Below are 21,339 nucleotides of genomic sequence, written 5' to 3'. Positions count from 1 at the left end.
TCTCACTGAATTGCACAGAGTAAATAACATTGACCTCATGTTAGTCTACCTCATGCACAGAGAAAAGGTAATGGGCACTAATATGACTGTACCAATTTAGATCCTGCATCTGTTAATAAAGTATCTTGTTAAATTGTTTCTTATCTATTTTCATTCCTTATCTAGTTCTTAGTCCTTTTGACCAGTGAGGTCTTCTAGGATGCTGACACCTGTTCTTACTGTGCAAGCTACTGTTACTAGTACAACAGGAAGGCAACTTGACATAAGTTAGTCACTTTGGCTGTTAGTCTACCAGGGATGCTCTGAAGTGTACAGCTGCACTGTTTATGTAAGCACAAGGAGGGCATTCACTGGAGAAGTGGAAATGGCATATGGAATGATAAACTTCAGTTTAGAAACAACATCATCTTTTGTTATGGCTTTTAGTAAGCCTGGAATGTGGCAATTTATCTTAAACATACAGGCTGGTATTTATTTTTCATTTTTGTTTTTCTCCTTTCATTATTGCCTTTCTACGGAGAGGCTAACAGCAACAAACAAACAAAAAGCTCCACAAACAATAGTTTAATGAAAATCTTTAAATCATATTTGCAGTATTGAATCTTGGTTTTTTATATGCATGCTTTAAAAAAAAAAATTAAAAAATTAAGATCTATATGTGCAGGCTGACCAAGTAGAGGAAATTAATCAAGCTGATGTGGCTTTGACATGTGAAAAAGAAAGCAAATATTGTCAAGAATATTTCAGCTCTTATATGTAGTTTATGTATAGTGTTGGTACCAAACAATGTGTGTATTTCTTAAATTCAGAAGAGCTTCTATTTCTGTGTGTTATCTCTATTCATATAAAAAATTGGTTTACCCAAGTGCTGTAAATCAGTAGTGACTTAGTGTTGTTTTCTTGCAGGTGGTTTTGCATTTGTCTATGAAGCTCAGGATCTTGGAAGTGGCAAAGATTATGCCTTAAAGGTAAATGAATTTGCTTCACTACAGGTTTGTAAAGCCTGTGTTTGCTTAGTGCAAATAGTTTCTTATTAAAAATTCTAAAAATGTTTAAAACCTCCATGTTTTGATTTATTCATTAGAACTTTCAGCTGAGTGTTTCTCAGATTCCTCTGGATTCTCAAGTTCTGAGGGCCTTGAATAATGTTCTAGCTTAAAAACAAGTTTTATGGAGAAGACAATAAAGTAAAGTCATTTGCTTTATTGCACATATATTTAAAAAAAAAAACAAAAAACAAAACAGTAGTTGTTTATGCTTACTACAAAATGACTTGGGATGGTGTGGCTGAATGAGAAAAACAATGTCTTGGGAAGGGGAGAGGAAAAAGATAGTGTAAGAGGTGAGAGTAGTAAGTTGGCATTATGTCACTAAAAGGAACTTGCTCCTTTTTCATACCACATCCTAGAATAACAAAATTTGTGACTATAAGCATGCCTTAGTAACATGTTTTATTACTGCAGAACTTGTGCAGTTTGTGTGTTCAAAATGTCATATAGAATTAGCCCCTTTTAAGTATCATGAAATCCATAGAACAACTTTGGTTGGAAGTGATTTTAAGGATGATAGAGTTGCAGTATTGCTGGGATGCCAACCACTAGGTTATGCTGCCTGCAGCCCTATCCACTCTGGCCTTGAATGGGATGGGGTGTTCACAATTTGTTTGGGCAGCCTGTTTCACTTCCTCCTGATCCTTTTAGGAAAGAAGTTTTCCTAACATCTAAACCACCCTTCATTTAATTCAAAGCCATTCTCTTTTATCCTATTGTTATCACTATGCCCATGTGAAAAGTTGATATGCCTCCTGCTTGTGAGCTACCTTTAAGTACTGTAAGGCTGTAATGATGTCTCCCAGCTAAACGAGTCCACCTCCCACAATCTCCCTTTTGTAAGAATGGCGCTCCACCCCGCTGATCATCTTTGTGGCCCTCCACTGAACCTGCTCCAACAACTCTGTATCTGTTGTTTCTGGGGCACTGGTCTTTGATGCAGTACTCCAGGTGGGGCCTCGTGAGGACAGACTAGAGGGGTTTAGTCACTTCCCTTGCCCTGCTGGCCAATCCTCCTTTGATGCACCTGAAAAACATCTGTGTGGGCCACAGGCTCATGTCCAGCTTTTTGTCCACCTGAACCCACGGGTCCTTCTCAGGAGACTGCCTCCAGTCTTTACTTCTTTAGTGTTCTCCTCTGTGCTGGTGAACACCAGGTCGAGTTAATGCTTCACCTCTGGTGGGTCTGTCCAATACCTGGGCCAGGAGGTTGTCCCCAGTGGACTCCAGGAGTCTTCTGGGTTGCTTGTAGCTCACAAAGTTGTTTTCTCAGCAGATGTCTGGTTTACTGAAATCTCCCATCAGGATAGGAGCCTGTGATCTCAATGCCTCTTGCGGCTGAAGTAACAGCCTTGTTAGCAGCCTCCCTTTGAAAAATGAGCCTGCAGAAGATTCTGACGACTAGATGTCCTGTATTGATCTGGTTCCTAATTTTAACTCACAAGCTCTTAGCTTGTTCATGGCTGTTTCTCAGTGGCATCCCTTTGCAGTCTATTCACTTCTTCACAGCAGTACAGCAACTGTACTTCCTCTGCTTTGTGGAACTAGTAACAAGTTCTCAGGTCGATCCTGTTCAAATGTTGATTCCAAATGAAAATAATACTAAAAGTGCTGTTTGATTTTGTTACTCAGTACTCTAGTACATAGGAGCTGCGCTATACGTTTGGAGAAGTCTTGATGGAGTTGGGTAAAGGTTGTTTTTAAAGATGAGAAACGGAAGTTAAATCTTTACTTGTAAAGTACGTAATGATGGAACCAGGAGACTTGAGTGCTTCATACATCAGAAAACTCCGAGCAGTTCCTTTCCAAGTGGCAGAGGTTAGCGGTACTTAGTTGTCCCTAAGCATTAGCAGAACTGATGGTTGGAAAACTGACCATTAGATTTGTAGTAGTATGTTCAGTGCAGTAATATTATTTTGCTTACTATCCCATTGCAGTTCCCTCTGGCTTTCTGACTGTGTCTGATCCCTTTGTGTTCTAAGAAAAGTATGTAAAGTCAGTGTGTGTTGCTTTTCTGTAAGTTTTAATACATAAATCTTCTAAAATATTCTGTTTTCTGACAGCGTTTGTTGTCCAACGAGGAAGAAAAGAACAAAGCTATCATTCAGGAAGTTTGTTTTATGGTATCCTTTTCTGAATGTGTTTAAATGTTTCTGTTTAATTGCCTGGTATTAAACATTTCTAAGAGACTGCCTACAGATTTCTTCCATGCCTTACACTGTTCAGGAGTACTGACATTTAAAGAAGATGTAAGTTTGATTTGTCATGATTTTGGTAGAGTGTATCCAGCAGAAACTAGAAGCTGTACTGCCAGTGTGTTTGATACAGTTTTCACTTTCAATTTTGTCAACTAGTAGTGTGTGATGTTATCTCATGTTCTACTTCTCAGTCAAAATAATGCTTTCAGTGTTTGGCTTTAAGTAAACTCAATACTTGCACTCCACCATCTACTCTAAGACTCTTTGTTTGTTTCAAGAGTTACTGAATAGCTGTATTAATGCTGCTCTTTTTTGGCTACCGCTGAGTATTCAGTTGCATTAGGATTAGCAAGCAAAACCACTGATCTTAAGCTGCTCAGATGTTTTTGTATGATTATCAGTGTTTATCAAAACCTTGAACAGGACACATGCAAGAACTGAATATCCTAATGCTGTGTATTTTCTAGCTACTTTGATTACATCTTTCCAGGAAGAACTGATAATGATTTGGATGTCTTCTCGCAGCTTACTTACTCGTGTTGTGTGAATATTTTAATAGGGCTAACAGTTTCTTGCTTTGAGATGTGACTGAAATGAAAGTACTTCATACAGCTCTGAGCAGGGAGATCTGAAAAGAAATATGATTTTCTTTTTTAAAAATAAGAACTAAAAATAGCACTTTGTGTTCATTCTAAATGGCGAACTCATATTGCCCTTTGTTTTACAACTTTGTTGTTCTTAGGCCATCTTTACTTTTTTCTTCTTTCTAGAGTTGATGAATGCATCTTGTAAATAATGTGTTTGTCATGTAGGTGTAATTCTCAGTGTTTGGCTGGTGTGGTGCACATCAGAACCAACACAAATGGGCACAATGTGATGTAAACCTCCATTGAGCTCTCTTAGACTTTTTTTTTCTCTTCACTTTAATATACATAATAAATGATGATGTAAATTTTTGAGTAGCTAGTGAAAAATATAGGTTGTCATTTGAATTAAGATAGCTTTTTTTAAAAATTATTATTATTTTCACTGAAACTTCTGTTTATTTTTGAAGTTTATTGTGCTGATTTTGAATTAAGCATTGTGAAGTTACAAGGGCTGCTCTGGAAATAATGCCTCCTGTTACATGCTGTGGGTCCATGACATCAGAAATGTCTGCTGGTGATGTGGCAGTAGAGGCCAAACCTTCTCCCTGATATTCCATTGGATATCTTTGCTGTTTGACAGCTGGCAGCAGAGGGGCAGTCTGATATGGGAGTGTGGTTGAAGCAAAGAGATGTCTTTGAATTTCTTTGTGAGGAAAAAGTGGTGCCTACTGACATTCATCAGTACTTGCTGAATGTTTATGGAGGCCAAACACTGGATGTCATGCTGTGATGCATTGGTGGTGTTGTGTTTTGGCAGTGGGTCATCTCCACTGGTGCAGACTTTTACAACATGGCATACGGGCTACTTTTTTTCTTTGCTACTGAAAATACTTAGCTAATGGTGGTGACTTCTGCAAAATAGTGCTTTGTAGCTGAGAATTTGCTCTATGAAGTAGTGTTATTGTGCTCTTCACTGTCTTCTCCACTGAAATAAATAGGAGGCATAAATTTGGGGGCCACTCTGTGTGAAAAGGCAGGGGTTGATGCAGTAGGCGTTTCCTGGTAAGTTAGCTAGAGCAGCAGTCTTTCTGACCCTTGTGTTGATGTCTCGATGTCACTGTCAAAGAGAAAAATTAGTACCTGGATCTGTTACAAAGTCTGATTTCCTTGCAGCCTTCATCATAAAGGTATTTTTGGAATCTTTTATTTTAACTTCTCTCACGTTATACTTAATGGCTTGCCTTGAAGTCTGTTTCTGTGGCTGGACTTGAATTTACTTGTTCTGCTGAGTATTTTAAGTCTGGCTATAATGATATTTGGGTTGAGCTAACATTTCAGATGAGTTGTCTGTGAACTGCTGTATACAGAACTATCTACAGTCTTGTCAAGTTTACTTCCTTGAACACATTGCCTCCAGAAAAAGCTTTCAGGTCACCCCAACATTGTCCAGTTCTGCTCTGCTGCATCTATAGGGAAAGAAGAATCAGACACAGGACAAGGAGAGTTCCTTCTGCTTACAGAACTGTGTAAAGGTAAATTTTATTTCTTCTCTTAGCACTGCACATTGCTTCTTAAAGCTGTTTTGCAAACATTACTTCAGAGCATGAAAGTTCTGAAGACCTCTTAATTGGGTGGAACGAGTGTTCACCTTCAAAGAAGGAGCATTGTATTCTTTCAGACAGTTAAGTTTTATCATAAATACGGTATAATTGGGAAGTTCTTTGTATTTGATAATAGTCAGGGAAGGAACAGCAGGAGTATTTCCTAAGAGTGCAGTTTTCTGTGGCACTGCAGCCTTCATGGGTTTGCCATTTTCAGAATATCTATCCACAGCTCAATACTCTAAGTCTTCCTTGTTGACAAGAGTTTTTCTATACATGAGAAGCTTTCAGAATTTATGGTGTTTGGTGTGTGCTTATGTGAATTTGTTTGATTTTTTTCTCCAGGACAACTGGTGGAATACTTAAAGAAAGTGGAACCCAAAGGGCCGATCTCCTGTGACACAGTTCTGAAGATCTTTTACCAGACCTGTCGAGCTGTGCAGCATATGCATAAACAGAAGCCACCTATTATACATAGAGATTTGAAGGTGAGTATTTACATAAAGGTAGAGTTTTTAAATAACAGAAAGAACCTGTAAAGGTGATCTGGTGTTTAGGCTGTTGATCAACTACAGTGGGCAATCTTGAAAATGTGTATGTGCATGTGTGTATACAGTGTTTAGATGGATTGTGTTGCCAACAATACTGTATAATGAAGATCATCACTGAAATACTTGTATCTTTTCAAGCAGCATTTTTCCTTCTGTATGTGGTGTTAGTATTTACTGTACTTGTGTACAGTACTTGTGTGACAAAAGTGCAAGTTTTTTTATCTCAAGTGTTTTATAGCTGAGCCAGTGCTATGTTTGACCAGTTTTTTAACAAGAGATGATCTTGTCAGAGATAAAACATAGAGCCAACAGTTTTGTTCCTGCTGGCTTTCTATTAAGAGACCATAGAGCAAGAGGAAATGATAGCTGGGGGAGCCCTTAATTAGACCCACCTTAGTTGATAGTTGGGCAAGGACCTGACTGAAATCAAGTGTCAAATAGGGTTCACTTAGCTGTGCTGTATTTTCTGGAAAGCAGCATAAAATTGTCGATGGAAGTTTTGACCTAACCTTCAAATGAAGTCTGTGGCTGAAATATGGTTTTTAGGGGAGAAGCTAGAATCTAAGAAGACTGTCGAAGTTATTTTGACAAAATGTATTAGGATTTGTGAAGTTTCTGCAGTACAGCTTAAAGTTCAACTTCATTTAGAAAAGTTTGTTTCTGTGTTCTTAGTGTTCTTCTCTTGTTTGTCCATTTTTTTTTTCCCTGAACACCTTTGTTCTTAAAATGTGCATGTACAGCATTGTGAAAATCCAGGTAGTAACTGGTTTGGAAAAATTCCAAGCAGTGTGATCAGTAAGCCATCAGTCTTTATCTGATATTTTAATTATCAGAACTTGAACTTTGCAGCTGTAGGTCACAGCTAGTCTGTGTAGCAGAGGTCATAGAGCCAATTTCAATAACCAGCCGAAATACTCTAAATTACTAGCAACCTTCAAAGCACACAACAGGGCATACACTCACAAAAGCCTGATTTTTTTTAATTTTTTTTTTCCTTGTGTTACTGTAACTATTTTTATTATTTGTTACATTTGATATTGAATCGTGGAATCAAATAATGGTTTGAATTGGAAGAGACCTTAAAGATTGTCTAGTTGCAACCTTACTGTCATGGCTAGGGGTACCTTCCACTAGATCACATTGCTCAAAGCCCTGTCCAACCTGGCCTTGAACACCCCTGGGCATGGGGCATCCTCAGCTTCTCTGGGCAGCCTGTGCCAGTGCTTCACCATTCCTTGAGTAAAGAATTTTTTCCTTGTGTTTCATCTAAATCTTCATCTTTTAGTTTTAAGCCATTACCCCTCGTTATTGCCATCCCTTGTCATTGTACAGAGAAGTAAGCAAATAGTTTTTCAGCAGAAAGGAATTCAGTTTGTGTTGAGATGGGTACAACCAGCTCAGTGTCCTCCTGCGGGATAGTCAATAATGATGTGGGAACATCTCAGGAAGACTAGTTCTGAAAGCTAAGGCATTTAGAAATGGTATCCAGAGATGTAGTAGTGTCAGTGGGAAAGGTAAGCCAGATCTGGCTATTGAAGCATGGCATTCTAATGTTGGAGAAGTTAAAAGGCATGTTAGTTCCCTTTCCTGACTTTATGTAGAAATAAAAGTTCTTTTCCAGCTCTTCTGTGGTTGTGACCACATGACACACATACTCTGTACCTACTCTTCTATTCCCTTTTTATTTTCATCCTGGTTTCATATAGCTATCCAAGAAAGCTGGATTTTTAATGAGAAAAGAAAGGGTTAAATGTTCAGGCACATAGTTCTCAAATAGCTGGTTTCTGTTTCCTTTAAATGTCATGTCTGCATCTTGCTGGGCATCCCCTGGCAGCCTTCTTCTCTTCTCTTACTCTGTTTTTTATGTACTGTGGTTAGCACCCCTGTTCTACTACCACTGCCTTAACTGTGTTAAGTTTTATAGATGGAAACATTTGGATTTCAAGATGCTGCTTATACAAGTGGTCACTTGGAGAAACTGATCTATTCTTGGTTGCTAATAGATATTTGTTTCCCCCTGGCTTTATTTCCTGTTCCTTGGATGTCAGTTTGTTATTTGTAACACTTGTTTCATGATTCCTCTTAACGATTGTCTGTATTGCTACCATATACACTTAGTGTTGTCTGAAATTATCATTTTCTTGTGAACAAAAATGTTATAGAATGCAGTGATATATTTTTCTGTGTATACACACACACAATTTGGTGTTTAAATTGTTTCACCCTTCAGAAAGAGATGTGTTCAGTTTGTTCTACGTTTTTTTTTGTTTTTTTGTTTTTTTTTTTAAGGTGGAGAACTTGCTTATTAGTAACCAAGGGACAATAAAACTTTGTGACTTTGGTAGTGCTACAACAGTATCTTACTATCCTGACTACAGCTGGTCTGCACAAAAGAGAGCACTGGTTGAAGAAGAGGTAAGAATATATTATTGTTGTTAATGTTGACAGTGGACTTCATTTTCTGTTAGTAATTTGCTATTAATTTGTGCAACTTCTAAGATAAGTGAAGATTCTTGCAGGGCTATTCATTTTGCCAGAGGTCATAGGTGGCTTGCAGTTAAAATCACTGCTTGTTTTCTCTAGCTGCCTGTAAACACTGCTTCAATTTGAGTAACGTCCATTCCGTGATCTGACAGGGAAAGGGTCTCTTCTAACTGCGGTCAGAATAGGGAATTTTTGTCCATTCCTTAAAAACAATTGCTGCACACTTGATTTTTTCCGAATTGCACTCAGTTTTGAGGTGAGAGTAATGCTGGTAAATTTAATATAATTCATCAATTGGTCTTAGACTTTAAGTATGAAGAAATACACTGACATTTAAAATCCATGAATACAACCTCTGCTGTCATGCATCTTTTAACCTCCCACTGTTTTGGAAACCATTGCTGTTGTAGAGCAATCCTTTGGTTTCCAGAGAAGGAAAGGTAATTGCGTACCATTGCTTTATATAGTGTATGCAAAATTCTTTTCTCAGTGGATCCTTGTAACATCTGTAAATATTTGGGTTTGTCTGTGCTGTCATTAAGTGTGATGAAGAAACAAGGTATATATACACTGGAGCATGAATTCACTTCCTGTTTTGTTGCTGATTTTCTTGATTTGTGTTTGTCTCCATTTAAAATCTTTTGCATTTTGGAAAGTTGTGTTACTCTGAGTCCTTCAACCTTTGCCCATTGTTCTGTCAAAGCCCCTGTGACTAGTCTATGACTCAGTTAATGCCTTCTTCATTGACAAGTGCATCTGAAATTTCAAAGTTAGCTATCTGTGCACAGTAGATAGCATTCTGTTTCCTTTGTTGACTGTTATTAAAGCTTGTTCAGGTTCCTGCTTCAAGAGATTTTGTCTTCTGCAGATCACCAGGAATACAACGCCAATGTACAGGACACCAGAGATGATAGATTTATATTCAAATTTTCCAATCAGTGAAAAGCAGGACATTTGGGTAAGAAATTATTCTTTCGTGTCATAATGATTTAGCTCATGATTAAACTGACTTTGTAGTTTGTATTTCAGTTTTTACAAAAAACACAAAAATAAAAGGGGGGTTAAACTGTTTGTCAGAACAAACTTAAGTAGCGTGAACAATGTATTGAAATATTTAAGCAGTGAAATATTGAATTCANCCCCCCCCCCAACAGTTCTATCTTGTCTTCCACTGTGAAAGACAATAATTAGATGCTATATTCCATAGAACTATTGCTTTGGTGGAGGCTACCACCACAGAGGCTTTAAAGTTCTTTAAATTTGAATTTTCCTTTTATACTATGCATGTAATCCCTGGATCTGTGTAGCAAAGATGTCAATAAAGTTGAGTTGTTCATGTTTTGTGTAGCAAAGAATATAAGCTGTTAATACTTTCAACAGCTTATTCAGTGAACATTAAATCTTTTACATTCTAATTATGCAATATTGCCACAGTACAGAGATACTACCCAGAAACTTTGTGTTAAGGAATCCTTTAGTTTATTGGGCCTCTTTTTAAAGAGGCAGTGTCAAGTTTTTCAACTGTATCTAGCACGTGTTGAAAGTTAATTGAGAGATTATAGTAACAGGCTCTTAATATTTCAGCTGGGATTTCAGAACTTAGTTTCATAGTTTAACATCTCTGCTGTCAGTGATTTATTTCTTTACGTGCCAGGTGAAAAAAACCAAAACAAACAAACAAAAAAAAAACCCCAACACAACAGCAAACACTGCTTTTCTGACTGCTTGGTCACTTCACATGCCTTAAATGCTGGCAGTCTGAGCTAAGATTACATCCTGTTAAACACAGCAGGAACATCAGTTAACAGAAGCCTTAACTGAAAAGGGCAGATGCATTTCTTTTGTTTAAGGAAGTGTATCTTTTGGTATTAACATGCTGTCTGCCTTCTGCTATGTCTTTGGAAGGTCTGTTGCATTTACCATGCCCTCTTTGGAACTTGTTCTATGTTGATTTGTTTTGTTTTTTTTTTAACTTTACACTCTGGTTTCAATGGAAACATGCACATTGTTCAGCAGAACAATATGGTAGTCTCAGAAAGTGTGACTGACTTTTAGTTTGTGGTTAGTGAACTGGATGATGGTTTTTACGAGAAAAGTGCATAGATCAGGTGACATTCATAGTTATTTGTAGGGTGAGCTTAAAAGCAAAGAGGCAGAATAGATGCTACGCTTAAAACAACAGCTTAGAAGAAGTATTAGTTATCAACTACATGGATTGTGATCAGGTGCTTGGTAGATTAGGTTTGCAGGCTCAGTTTGTTTGTTTGTCTTTTTGTATTTCCTTGTATTTTATTTTTAAAATGAGCACATTAACTGGAAAGGAGTTAAAAGTCAAGGCAGGTATTAATTGTGCTTATTTGATGTCATCTCTTGAACTGAAGTTAAACTCAATTCTACTGAAATCAGTTTTGTCATAAATATTTTTGTGTTGAAATTACCCTTTGGCTTGTAAGCTGCTTCGTATGTTTCCGTTATGTAATGCTTTTGGAAATGTAAGTTAGTGGGCTCCTCATTAAGGAGTAAAGTTTCAAGCTTGGGTTCTGCTAAGAAGCTTTTCTCGGCTGTGTAAGGCATCTTCCAGGTCTTGTATTTTTAATATGTGTAGTTTTCATAAGTTTGTTTTTTTTTTTCCTCAGAATTTGTTTTGGACTCTTTTCTTTATTCATGCAACTTATATACTTATAGTATAAAACCTAAAGTCATTTCAGAGTATCTCTTACTGCCTGAAGCTGATCTTAGGGATAAATAAAAAACAGTAAATAGTAAATAACAGTAACTTGTTTCAAAAAATATTTTCCCTCCCCCTTCAAAAAAAAAACAACAAAAAAAATCCCAACATGACCAAACCAAGCAAAAACGCATCACAAATCAAAAACCAACCTTCCTCTTTTCAATTTATGGCTGTCCTTTCTGCTGAGAGTCAGTATTAGTTAATGTCAGTATCCCCAGGTTCAGTGAGCTTTCTTCCATTCAAGTGAATCAGGATGCCTTTGTGAGGTCTAAAACACACAATGGTGATGTAATTACAAGGCTTCTTTTTTTTTTTTTTTTTTTTTTTTCTTTCTTTTTTTTTTTTCCCACCCCACTTTGTTTTCATTTCTTTTTTGCCTGCCAGACTACTTTGAATTTGTTAGGGGCAAAAAAGGGGGATGTTCAGTAAAACATAGCTATTAAATTCAGGAGCATTCAGTATACTGTTTATGAGGCGTTGATCTTCATTTATTTCATAGAATTTATTTGCCACGCTGATTCCAAACACAGAATGTGTATATTAATAAAAATTCATGAGGGGTGGCTGTCATACCCCACTTCACTTAATTCTTTTAAAATCATGTTCTGAATTTGTCAAACATTAACTCTTTCCTAGCATGACCGTTTATTAACAACAATCCTGTCTTGAATGAAGTCTTCTGAATTTAAATTTTTCAGAAATAGTGGCAGTGAGAAACTCTGACTAGAGCAGACTCTGAATAAATACATCTTTCCAGATTTCCAGCAATAACCTGGACTATAGTAGTTTCTGGCATTTTAACAGGTGTTGTGTTTCTCCCTTAGTTCTCTTCAAGAAGCTGAGATATGCTGTGGGTTGTGCTGAATGCTTGTTTTCAATGCCAGGCAAAATATTGAAAGGGACAGGTTGTTAGTATTTTAGTGTTAAGTAACTGTGGTTTTGGTTATTGATTGTCACTGACTTAGAGTATATTAGAAGCATGTTTGTTTGGATAAGCTGGATGAACACATCCTGTTTTATGTACATCTGCTGTCAGTCTGGAAATCTGTTTAAACATTGGACAACCTGCTCTTACTGCAACATTAGTTTTGGGAAAACTATCTAAATGCAAAAAATTGTGTTGCAGTGGGGGGAAAAAAGATCTGACTGAGCTTTTTGGGAAAGCTTGACTATGTGGGGTAGTAATATGCTAGAAAAATGATGTGAAAATAACACCATCAATTTTAAAAGCATCTGGATTATAATGTACTTCAGGAACCTACTTGAGAGGCAGGCATTTAAAGAAACCCTTCAGAAATATTGCCTAATTATATACGATCACGTTTTCTGTGTTGCTGAGAATTTTATTAATATTTCAGATGTCACCGAAGGGTAAATTATGAAGATGTATTGCTCAGCACATTAATTCAAGAGCATTGTTATAGTCTTAGTTTTGGCACTGCATCCTGAAACACCAGCAGTATGCGCTGCAGTTATTTCTACTCCTTCGTGCAGATGGCAAGAGAAATGGTTCTTTGTGTGCTAACAAAAACGTTGTCTGAAGGAAACACTGCTTTTTGTTGAGGATGGAAAAATAGTTGGAATTACTATTTTAGTAAATTCTGAATAAGCTCCTTTCATAAGACGGGAAATTGGTATGGCCATATGGTCAATGATTTTGTGTGCATGAATAGGCTGTTTGTGAGTGAAGTTCTGTGGGGTCCATCTTCAGGCTCGTGTTCTTCAATATCTTTGAAAGTGACATAGATAGTGAGATGGAGCACACACTCAGCAAGTTTGCTCATGACATCAAGTTGGGGGGAAGTGTTTATCTGCCTGAGAGAAGGAAGGCCCTATAGTGAATTCTGAGTAGGCTGTATCAATGAGTTAACGCCAGTGAGGTGAAGTTCAACAAGTCCAAGTGCTGGGTCCTGCACAACAACCCCATGCAGTACTACAGGCTTGGGGCAGAGTGACTGAAAGACCGCGTAGGGGGGAATGTTTTGGTGTTGTTGAACGTGACCCAGCAGTGTTCCTAAGTGTCCAAGAAGGCCACTGGCATCCTGACTTGTATCAGAAATAGCATAGCCAATAGGAACAGGGAAGTGATCGTCCCCCTATACTCAGTTCTGGTGAGGCCACACTTCAAGTGCTGTGTTCAGTTTTGGGCCCCTCACTACAACAAAGGCCTTGGAGTGTGTCCAGAGAAGGGCAGTGAAGCTGTGAAGGGTCTGAAGCACAAGTTTTATGAGATGGGCAGAGGGAACTGGGATTGTTCAGTCCAGAGAAGAGGATGCTCAGGAGAGATGCTGTTGTTCTCTACAATACAGTATATTGCTCTCTACAGCTGCCTAAAAGGAGGGTGTGATGAGGTGGTGGTTGGCTTCTTCTCCCAGGTAACAGTGATTGGACTAGAGGGAATCACCTCAAGTTGTGCTGGGGAGGTTCAGGTTGAAAATCAGAAAAACATCTTATCAAAAAGAGCGGTAGAGGCACTGAAGTAGGCTGCCCAGGGAGGTGATTGAGGCACTGTCTCTGGAATTGTTTGAGAAACATGTGGATATGGTACTTAGAGACATTGTTTTGTGGGCAAGATTAGTGGTAGGTGCAGGGTTGGACTTAAATGGTCTTGGAGGTCTTTTCCAACTGTAATTCTTGAACACGCTCAGTGTTTCAAGTATTCACTTTGATGTATGCAGCAACATTCATAAAATGGACATATGATTTTTAAAAATATATAAATACAAGAATTCTTTTATCTGAAAACTTTACTGAAGGGTTAAAAACAAACCATGATTTTATTTAGAGACAAGTTTGCTAGCAGGAGTGCTCTAACTGACAATTCAAGTGAATGTCTCTGTTTCTGTCCTCAGAGTAACATCAGGACTGTTTCAGAAGGAGTCTGAAGCTGACCTTGAAAGTACTGTAAATATGTAAAGGGTTTCATGAGTCAGCAGTGTGGTTTGCAAGCACTATTAGGAAGCTTAATCACAACCTAAAATTCAGCTTTAATTATCACTGCCTAAATTAAATACTTCTGCCTTTTATCTCTTTTTAGGCTTTGGGCTGTATCCTGTATCTGCTGTGCTTTAGGCAACATCCCTTTGAGGATGGAGCTAAACTTCGCATAGTCAATGGAAAATATGCCATTCCACAGAACGACACTCGCTACTCTGTGTTTCATGATCTCATCCGTAAGTTTATGATGTTATTTGCTTTCGGTTTTTTGTTAATGCATCTTTGTGTTTACTTTATATTTCGAGGATTAAAATCTTGTTGACTTCTACTTAACTACTCTACAGTGAAAAGGATAACTGTTACAACTTCTCATTTTATTCAAGATTTTAATTTATACTTAAGGACAAAATAACCCTTTAAATGAACCTTTTGTTCTTTAGGGCTGTCACCCATCATGCTTAGGGTGTGAGGCGTGCTGTAGGAATGACTAGTGTTTTGACTTACTTCTTTGAATTTATTTTGCAAATACCTTTTTCCTTAAGTTTTAAATAGATTACCAAAACCTTCGGTTGCAGTGCTGGAAGTATGATTCCAGCTCAAACAACATTAAATACAGCATTACTTCTGAAGTTGTTCATGAATGCACCCCTGAAGTATGTTCTGTGATACATTCTTAACCCTAAACGTATTTCTTGAAGGTTATTTATAAAAACAGTGATGATTCCGTATGAGTTCAGTATTTGCCGTACACTATTCTGTATATATGAGGGCACCGTGTTTGAGACTGCAGCGAAGAAGTTGCCTTTTCTGGAAGAAGGCCTCAGAAGGGCACCTGTTGCATTGTCTGAACCATGTCTTCTAGGCTCCACTTTGAAGGTGAACCCAGAGGAGAGGCTGTCAATCACAGAACTTGTGAATCAACTGCAGGAGATTGCAGCAGCTAGGAATGTGAATCCTAAATCCCCCATCACAGAGGTAAAGGAATCTTATAAAAGAGTATTATTGACTAGGTCTCATTTCTTATCTGATATGAATTTAGAAACAAATGTCAGAGCAGGTCCTTCATTTATCAGTCTTTTGAAAACTTCACACTAGCTTCTTTTGAAATTGAATTGATCTATATGACTAATATGTAGTCTCTTCAGAAAATATACTTTAAAAAGAAAACCCACACAGAACTCACATGACTTTAAAAGAAACTAGCTGTAGTTCTTACTGTTTATTGACAAGATTGTCTTGTTCCTGAATCGTTCTTTAGTAGAAAAGTGCTCTGTTCTACATGCTGCATTTAATCATAATTAATGTGCGCAAGAAACTCTAGTGCATGAAGGTTCTGCCTTCATTAACTTGAAACCCTCTTGAGAGGAAACTCTTTGAAGTGTCTCTTGTTTGATACGTTATTTAGACCACAGTGTAATTGAGTAAGTGTAGCATATTTGAGCTGCCTGACTTTCTCCTGAGCCTCAGAAATTGATTGCATGCTTGTTTTCACCAAGTTACACTTTGTTAGTTGCTTTTATCAGTTGGTGAAATGAGGAAGAAAATCTTCAGTGATTATTAATCTCCACAGCTTTTGGAACAAAATGGAGGCTATGGAAACAATGCTCAGCCTCGAATATCCGTGACCTCTGTTTCACAGAGCCCCAAGCCTGCAGGACAGCTCAATAATATTTACAATGCAGGTATGTGCAAAAAAAGACATCTCAGTGTACCAAATCTGTATTTTGCACTGCAGGAAAGGAAGAATTCAGTTATTCTAAGCATTTTGCACAAACACAGACTACTTTGAAGTTGTATTGGTATTTCTAAGCTTCTGTTTTCTTTTTCCTCAGAGTTTGGTTGTATGAAAACCTTGGTACATTTGGCAGAAGTCACTGAACAGTTCACTGGCACTATAGTCATTATATTCAGAGACAGCCATTGCTGGTGCTGGCTTGATACCAGCTAATTAAGGAACAATTATGCTGGGTTGTGCCAAAAAACTTCAGTGGTGAGAAGAAGCTGTGGCATCATCTGAAGAAAAACAGTAGTTAGAATAACAGTACTTACTTGACTCAACCAAAATCTGTCTCCAAAATTACTTAAAAGCTGGAATGTTCTTTCTAGGAATGCAAGTGTTCTAGGGTTCATTTACTTAGAAATGCTTACACTTGGTGTAATAAAGAAAACAAAAGGTGGATAGGCTTGCCTGCATTTGCTTTTGTAATATAAAGCAGTTTCAGCAACCACCTTTTCATATATTACATGTGAATTTGGAGCTTAACATTATGATGTTAAACATACCAACGGGGTATTTCATGATGTATTCAGTTTTGCTTGTTTTTATTCTATATACTGAATTGACGGTAAGAAGGTATTAAAGTTCAAGAGGAAAGTTTGGGTAATGCTTATTGTGGTAATTTTGTATGCGTATAAATTGCTGTGGAAGAATCCATCTTCCTATTAGGAACACTTTTTGCAGCTGTGCCCAGTGACAGAAAAAGGAGCAGTGGCACAAACTGGAACACAGGAAGTTCCATATGAGCATAAGGAAAGTCGTCTTTACTATGAAGGTGACAGAGCATTGAAACAGGCTGCCCAGGGAGGCTGTGAAGTTGTCGTCTTTGGAGATATTCTGTACCAGTGCTTTCCAATATAACCTACTTTTGGGACATCAAAATCCTGTCCAGCTATCTGTTTTGTTCAGAATGCAGTACTGTTTGCTGTTATGGAATGTTACTAGCTGGGACTGCATGCTTAAAATGTTAACTTAATTATGCCAGCTTGCTTTTGTAGTCCTGCTTTAAAATCTCTTTTTATTGGAGATGCTTAAGGTGGCTTGCTAATGAAATATTGCTCGTTGAGACTGATACTAAACAAGTGTTTTCTTGCAGAGACAATATGAAACAAATGCTTTACCAGTACAAAGCTTGTGCTCTGCTTTCTCCTTAAATGCAAACAGTCATTTAAACGATTAGTTAAGTGATTTAGTAGTAGCTCTTCAGCACACAGGTGTCATTTTTTGTGTAGTTGTGATTAAGGAGATCACTGGAACTGTGAGCCTTACAGCAAAGCTTAGCCTGTATATGCTTTCACTTTACAGCTTTGTAGGTAATTTACTGTAGTTTGGAGGCCATTCTTGGATGTGACTTCGAGTACAATTATTTTTATTCAACTACTCTAGGCCTGACCGTTGCAGAATGTGACCAGACTTATGGAGGGTTCTTTGATATTCTGAGAGGTGGAACGGAGCGATTTTTCACTAATATTAAGGATACATCCTCTAAAGTTATCCAGTCCGTGGCCAAGTGAGTAAAAAATTAAAAAAAAAAAAAATTGTCGGTAATAATTCCATTACATAAGTAAGGAGTTTATTCCAGAAGGAGTCCAACTCAGCCCAATCATTTTCCAGATATGAGCTCTAGCAACTGGTAATTACTTCTGAGACTTTAAGTGATTCTAATACAAAAGCTGAAGAAGCAATGGTATAGAAATGAGAATGCTAGGAGGGGAAAAGTCTGTCTATAAGTACTGCCTTCCTTGATGCTGTCTGCTGTGTTCTGCACATACTGAAAACCTGGTAGATGTGAGTTGGTGGAGACTGGAGCTAGAAGGAATAGTATGAAAGAGCTGTCACAGATCAAAATAAATAAATTCAGCTACAAGATATGGCTTCAGTGAATAATAATAATAATAGAACAGAGTGGTGAAAGTTTAAGGGAATGGAAGTGGGAGGAAAAACTACAGGGAAGTGGTGCATGAGCTCTTCTGTCCAGTTTAGTTTTCAGATTGAATCCTGTGTTTGGTATAAGTGATGGAAGGCAGAGACTTGAGGCAAAATGAGAAATTCAACACTGTCTTCCTCCTTAGCCCTGAATTACATGAGAGAGAACTGTCCTGATTGGATGTATGTATTCTCAATATATTTTAATGAGTTTTCCAGACCCACAGCAAATGTTTTTCATTGTCTCTATATGATCAGTGATCCGAATATGGATTTGTCCTTTTCAGTTTTTTCTTAAGGAGTTTTATGCAGCATAAAAAGCTTTTTCTTAGTTTTAGGGAGAGAAGGCAAGTCAGTGTTGTGGTAGAGCTGGAGCCTCCTTCAGACCAGTTACGATATTTCTTTTTTGTAGACTTCTTGACCCTGTAATTAGGAATGCTGTGACATCTTTTATTTGCAACATGCTTTTCTATCCTGTAACGTAGTGTTTATTGTGCTGCTTTAAACTTCCCATGTAGTGTTCAAAAAGGCCAGATTTTCAGTTTCTTAAAGGTCACAAAAACTGTGCAGCTTTGGTCTGTCCTTAAAAGCTTTCTGCAGATAAAAGCAATTGACACAGCATCAAATTTTCTGCCGTTATGGAATCACACAGACTCAAGTGAAGAGAAAGGGAAGTATGTGGGGCAGCTCTTAACTTTTAAGCAACTCTTCTATTTCTTCGGCATGTGCTGTCATACATACCTCTGTTTTTTACCTCTTTGATACGTTCTGGGGAAGTAATCTTTCTCAGCCCTTCTACTCAGTGTCATTTCTGTTGCCTTTGTGGTATCTTTTTAAGGAGAATTTTCTGTGTAATAATACATGGAAATATTCTGTGGATTGCTTGCCTTCGACAGCTCTCTTACTTACAGCCTGAAGGTACTTAATTCTTTGTCTTTTGCTTATTTTTCAAGTTTTGCAATAGAGCAATTACTGCTTTTCCCCTTAGTGACAGACAGTAGTTGAATTATTGTCTTCCTCTGAAGTTGTGAGCTGTGATTCACGTGTTTTTTATTCTCCATTAGATTTCACTCTTCCACTCTGCAGTTTTGTCACTTGCTGCTGCTGCTTCTGCAGAACTCTTGCGCTCCACTTCTTGTGCAGTTTTCCCTAAGATGTTCTCTGCTGTTGTACATCTGGGTGTATTTGAAGAAGTTTCTCTTCCTGCTCTTGCAAACAGCTTTTCCTTAATGGCCACTGGAAGTTTGATTATTTCTTACAGTTTGATCTTGTGCCATTTTCCTCTTTTGCAGTGGTAAGGGATAAGAACAGTCTGCAGGTGGTTTCTTAGTATGGAATGTCTTGTGCTGCATCCTTACTTCATTTTTGTTTCTCTTACCTAACAAGTTTGTGGGGCTTTCTGCTCCATATATTTTCATTTGGCTCCATGCTATGTGTAGGATGGGAGGAATTAAATATTATCTGAATATCTAGGCTCACATGAGAAGCTGCCAGATACAGGACAGTGAGTACTTGCTGTCTTAAAATGTGCTGTTCAGTTCACATGCTTGTACATGAAATCATTCGATACAACTATAGAGATTGCCCAGAAAAAGATTTCATCTTTTTTAGAGTCACTGTTCTCATTCTTAATGACCAGTTACTGTTCTGTGGCTGAACTTTATACATAGCATTTCAAGTTAGAATTACTTATTGATGGACTATGATAGTACCTGAGCCTCTATTAGGAATCTTCATGCTCTTGGAGGCGTGTTATTGCATATGCATTATGGAACTTGTTAAAGATTCTTGAATTCACTTTTCCATCTCATATTAATTGCAAAAATAATAGATGTGAATGTTAATTACAATAGATCATCTTGAGAGTGTGGTTGTTCAGTGTGGTTTGGCTTTTTAGGGCTTAATAGATGTAAGTGTTGCCATAATCAAATTGGAGAAATTTTTTTTTATTATTATTTTTTTATTGTTGTTTCCAATCTAGAGGAAAATACAACACTTCCAAGGGCTATAACAAATTGAGAGAGCTTTGACAGACAGTGTTGTGCCATGTCTTAATGGCAGGTTGCTTTCTACAAGCTGCTGTTTTCACTATAAACTATCTGACCATTAAATCTCAGGCTTTCTCATGAGGATATGAATCCCACTCAGATATTTTGGAGAGGCCTGTGTGTGTAGTCACTTTAAACTATTGTTTCTGTTGATAGGGAACACAAAGTTGTCAAATTGAAGATGTACAATAGCAAAAACAAATTTTGGCCATCTGTTTTGGCATCCCTTCTAGGTCTCCAGTTAACTGTGTAAATTTGGTCAGCAGTTTGGGAACTGAAAGACAGTGAGAGATTGCGCCAACTATATGAAAGTGCTAGTGGGAACCAGTTACATCAATACTTGTTTTCCAGGTAATATTTAACAGATACAGAGAACCGCTTATAATTTCCACTTGTAATTTGTCAGTGTTGTTAGTGGCTCTTAGTGCTGCAAGTTTTGTTTTCTAAGACTTGCGTGCTTTTTGAACCTTGGCTTCATTTAACAATCCACTGGCATGGCAACGTGTAAATTAATATGGGCTGTAGTTAATGCTATACAGGACCAGAGATAGTCTGAGATTCTTCAGCATGTACATACATCACTATTCTTAGGAGAATCCCACCAGTAGGCTTTGTGCATCTTTGAACTACTTCAGCTTTAACTGAGCTGAACTGCTTCTTCTTTCTTTGAGTCTGCTGTAGGGTGTTTGTTTTCTGCTATGGCAGTTCTCTACCTTCACAAATTTGTGGCTACAGCTGATTGTAGTTGAAACGGTATTCTTAAATTTGTTATGCTAATAGCATTGATTACCATTCTAAAAGTCAATGAACATGACAAGCAGACTTTCTGGACAAACTAAAATGTTTCCTCCTTACCATCCATTTTCATCTCTGCTCCGAGTCTGTCATCTCTCTAGGTGGGCTGTCTCCATCCTGTTTATTGCTGCTTTTCTGAGTTTTAGAATTATTTCCTTTATCTGCAGGCAGAGACTCTTCATCATTAAATCACAAGGAAATGCCACAATTGAAGAGTTGGTGTTTAGTACTTCCTACAAAAAGATATTTTTTTCCCATGGCAGCCTATAAAGCTTTGCTGTTTGTTGCAATAAGTGATAAAAGTCTGAGCACTAAAATATGTGTAATGATCTACTACGAATACAAATGTATCAGGGCCATCTTGATTGTCCTTGTGCTGCCATATTTATAGCTGGAGTAAACATAGATTGTGTTTAGGTTCAAGTGAGGCAGAAGCAGTTTCTTTGTCACTGGGCTGTCTCTCTTTAGCTATTACGGTTCAGCCCTTTTGTTGTCACAAACTGACTTAATGTATGCTACTGCATGGCAGCATCTGCACTGAAAGGAAGTTTGTTCTGCCACATATACCCATGTGTGCCCGCTATCTCAGGATCAGCCATGTAACCTTGGTGTAATTTCTCTGTCCATCTCTCCTGTCCCTCAGTTGTGATAATGC

The 21,339-nt window shown here is 37.8% G+C and overlaps 1 protein-coding gene across 1 annotated transcript in view; it reads left to right on the top strand.

Moving 5' to 3' along the window:
* Positions 1–21,339, top strand: part of GAK (cyclin G associated kinase) — a 66,075-nt gene that overhangs the window by 8,428 nt on the left and 36,308 nt on the right. Inside the window, exons 3-12 of the mRNA XM_015849558.2 lie at positions 907–968; positions 3,113–3,172; positions 5,252–5,366; positions 5,781–5,923; positions 8,276–8,401; positions 9,339–9,428; positions 14,239–14,374; positions 15,001–15,113; positions 15,709–15,820; positions 17,302–17,425. Of these exons, the coding sequence (XP_015705044.1) occupies positions 907–968; positions 3,113–3,172; positions 5,252–5,366; positions 5,781–5,923; positions 8,276–8,401; positions 9,339–9,428; positions 14,239–14,374; positions 15,001–15,113; positions 15,709–15,820; positions 17,302–17,425 (1,081 nt within the window). The remainder of the gene's footprint in view (positions 1–906; positions 969–3,112; positions 3,173–5,251; positions 5,367–5,780; positions 5,924–8,275; positions 8,402–9,338; positions 9,429–14,238; positions 14,375–15,000; positions 15,114–15,708; positions 15,821–17,301; positions 17,426–21,339) is intronic.

Source organism: Coturnix japonica, chromosome Z, assembly GCF_001577835.2.
Source record: "Coturnix japonica isolate 7356 chromosome Z, Coturnix japonica 2.1, whole genome shotgun sequence".
Taxonomy (NCBI): Eukaryota; Metazoa; Chordata; class Aves; order Galliformes; family Phasianidae; genus Coturnix; species Coturnix japonica.
Note: the sequence above shows the minus strand (reverse complement) of the source record. Positions and strands in the feature narration are given on the sequence as shown.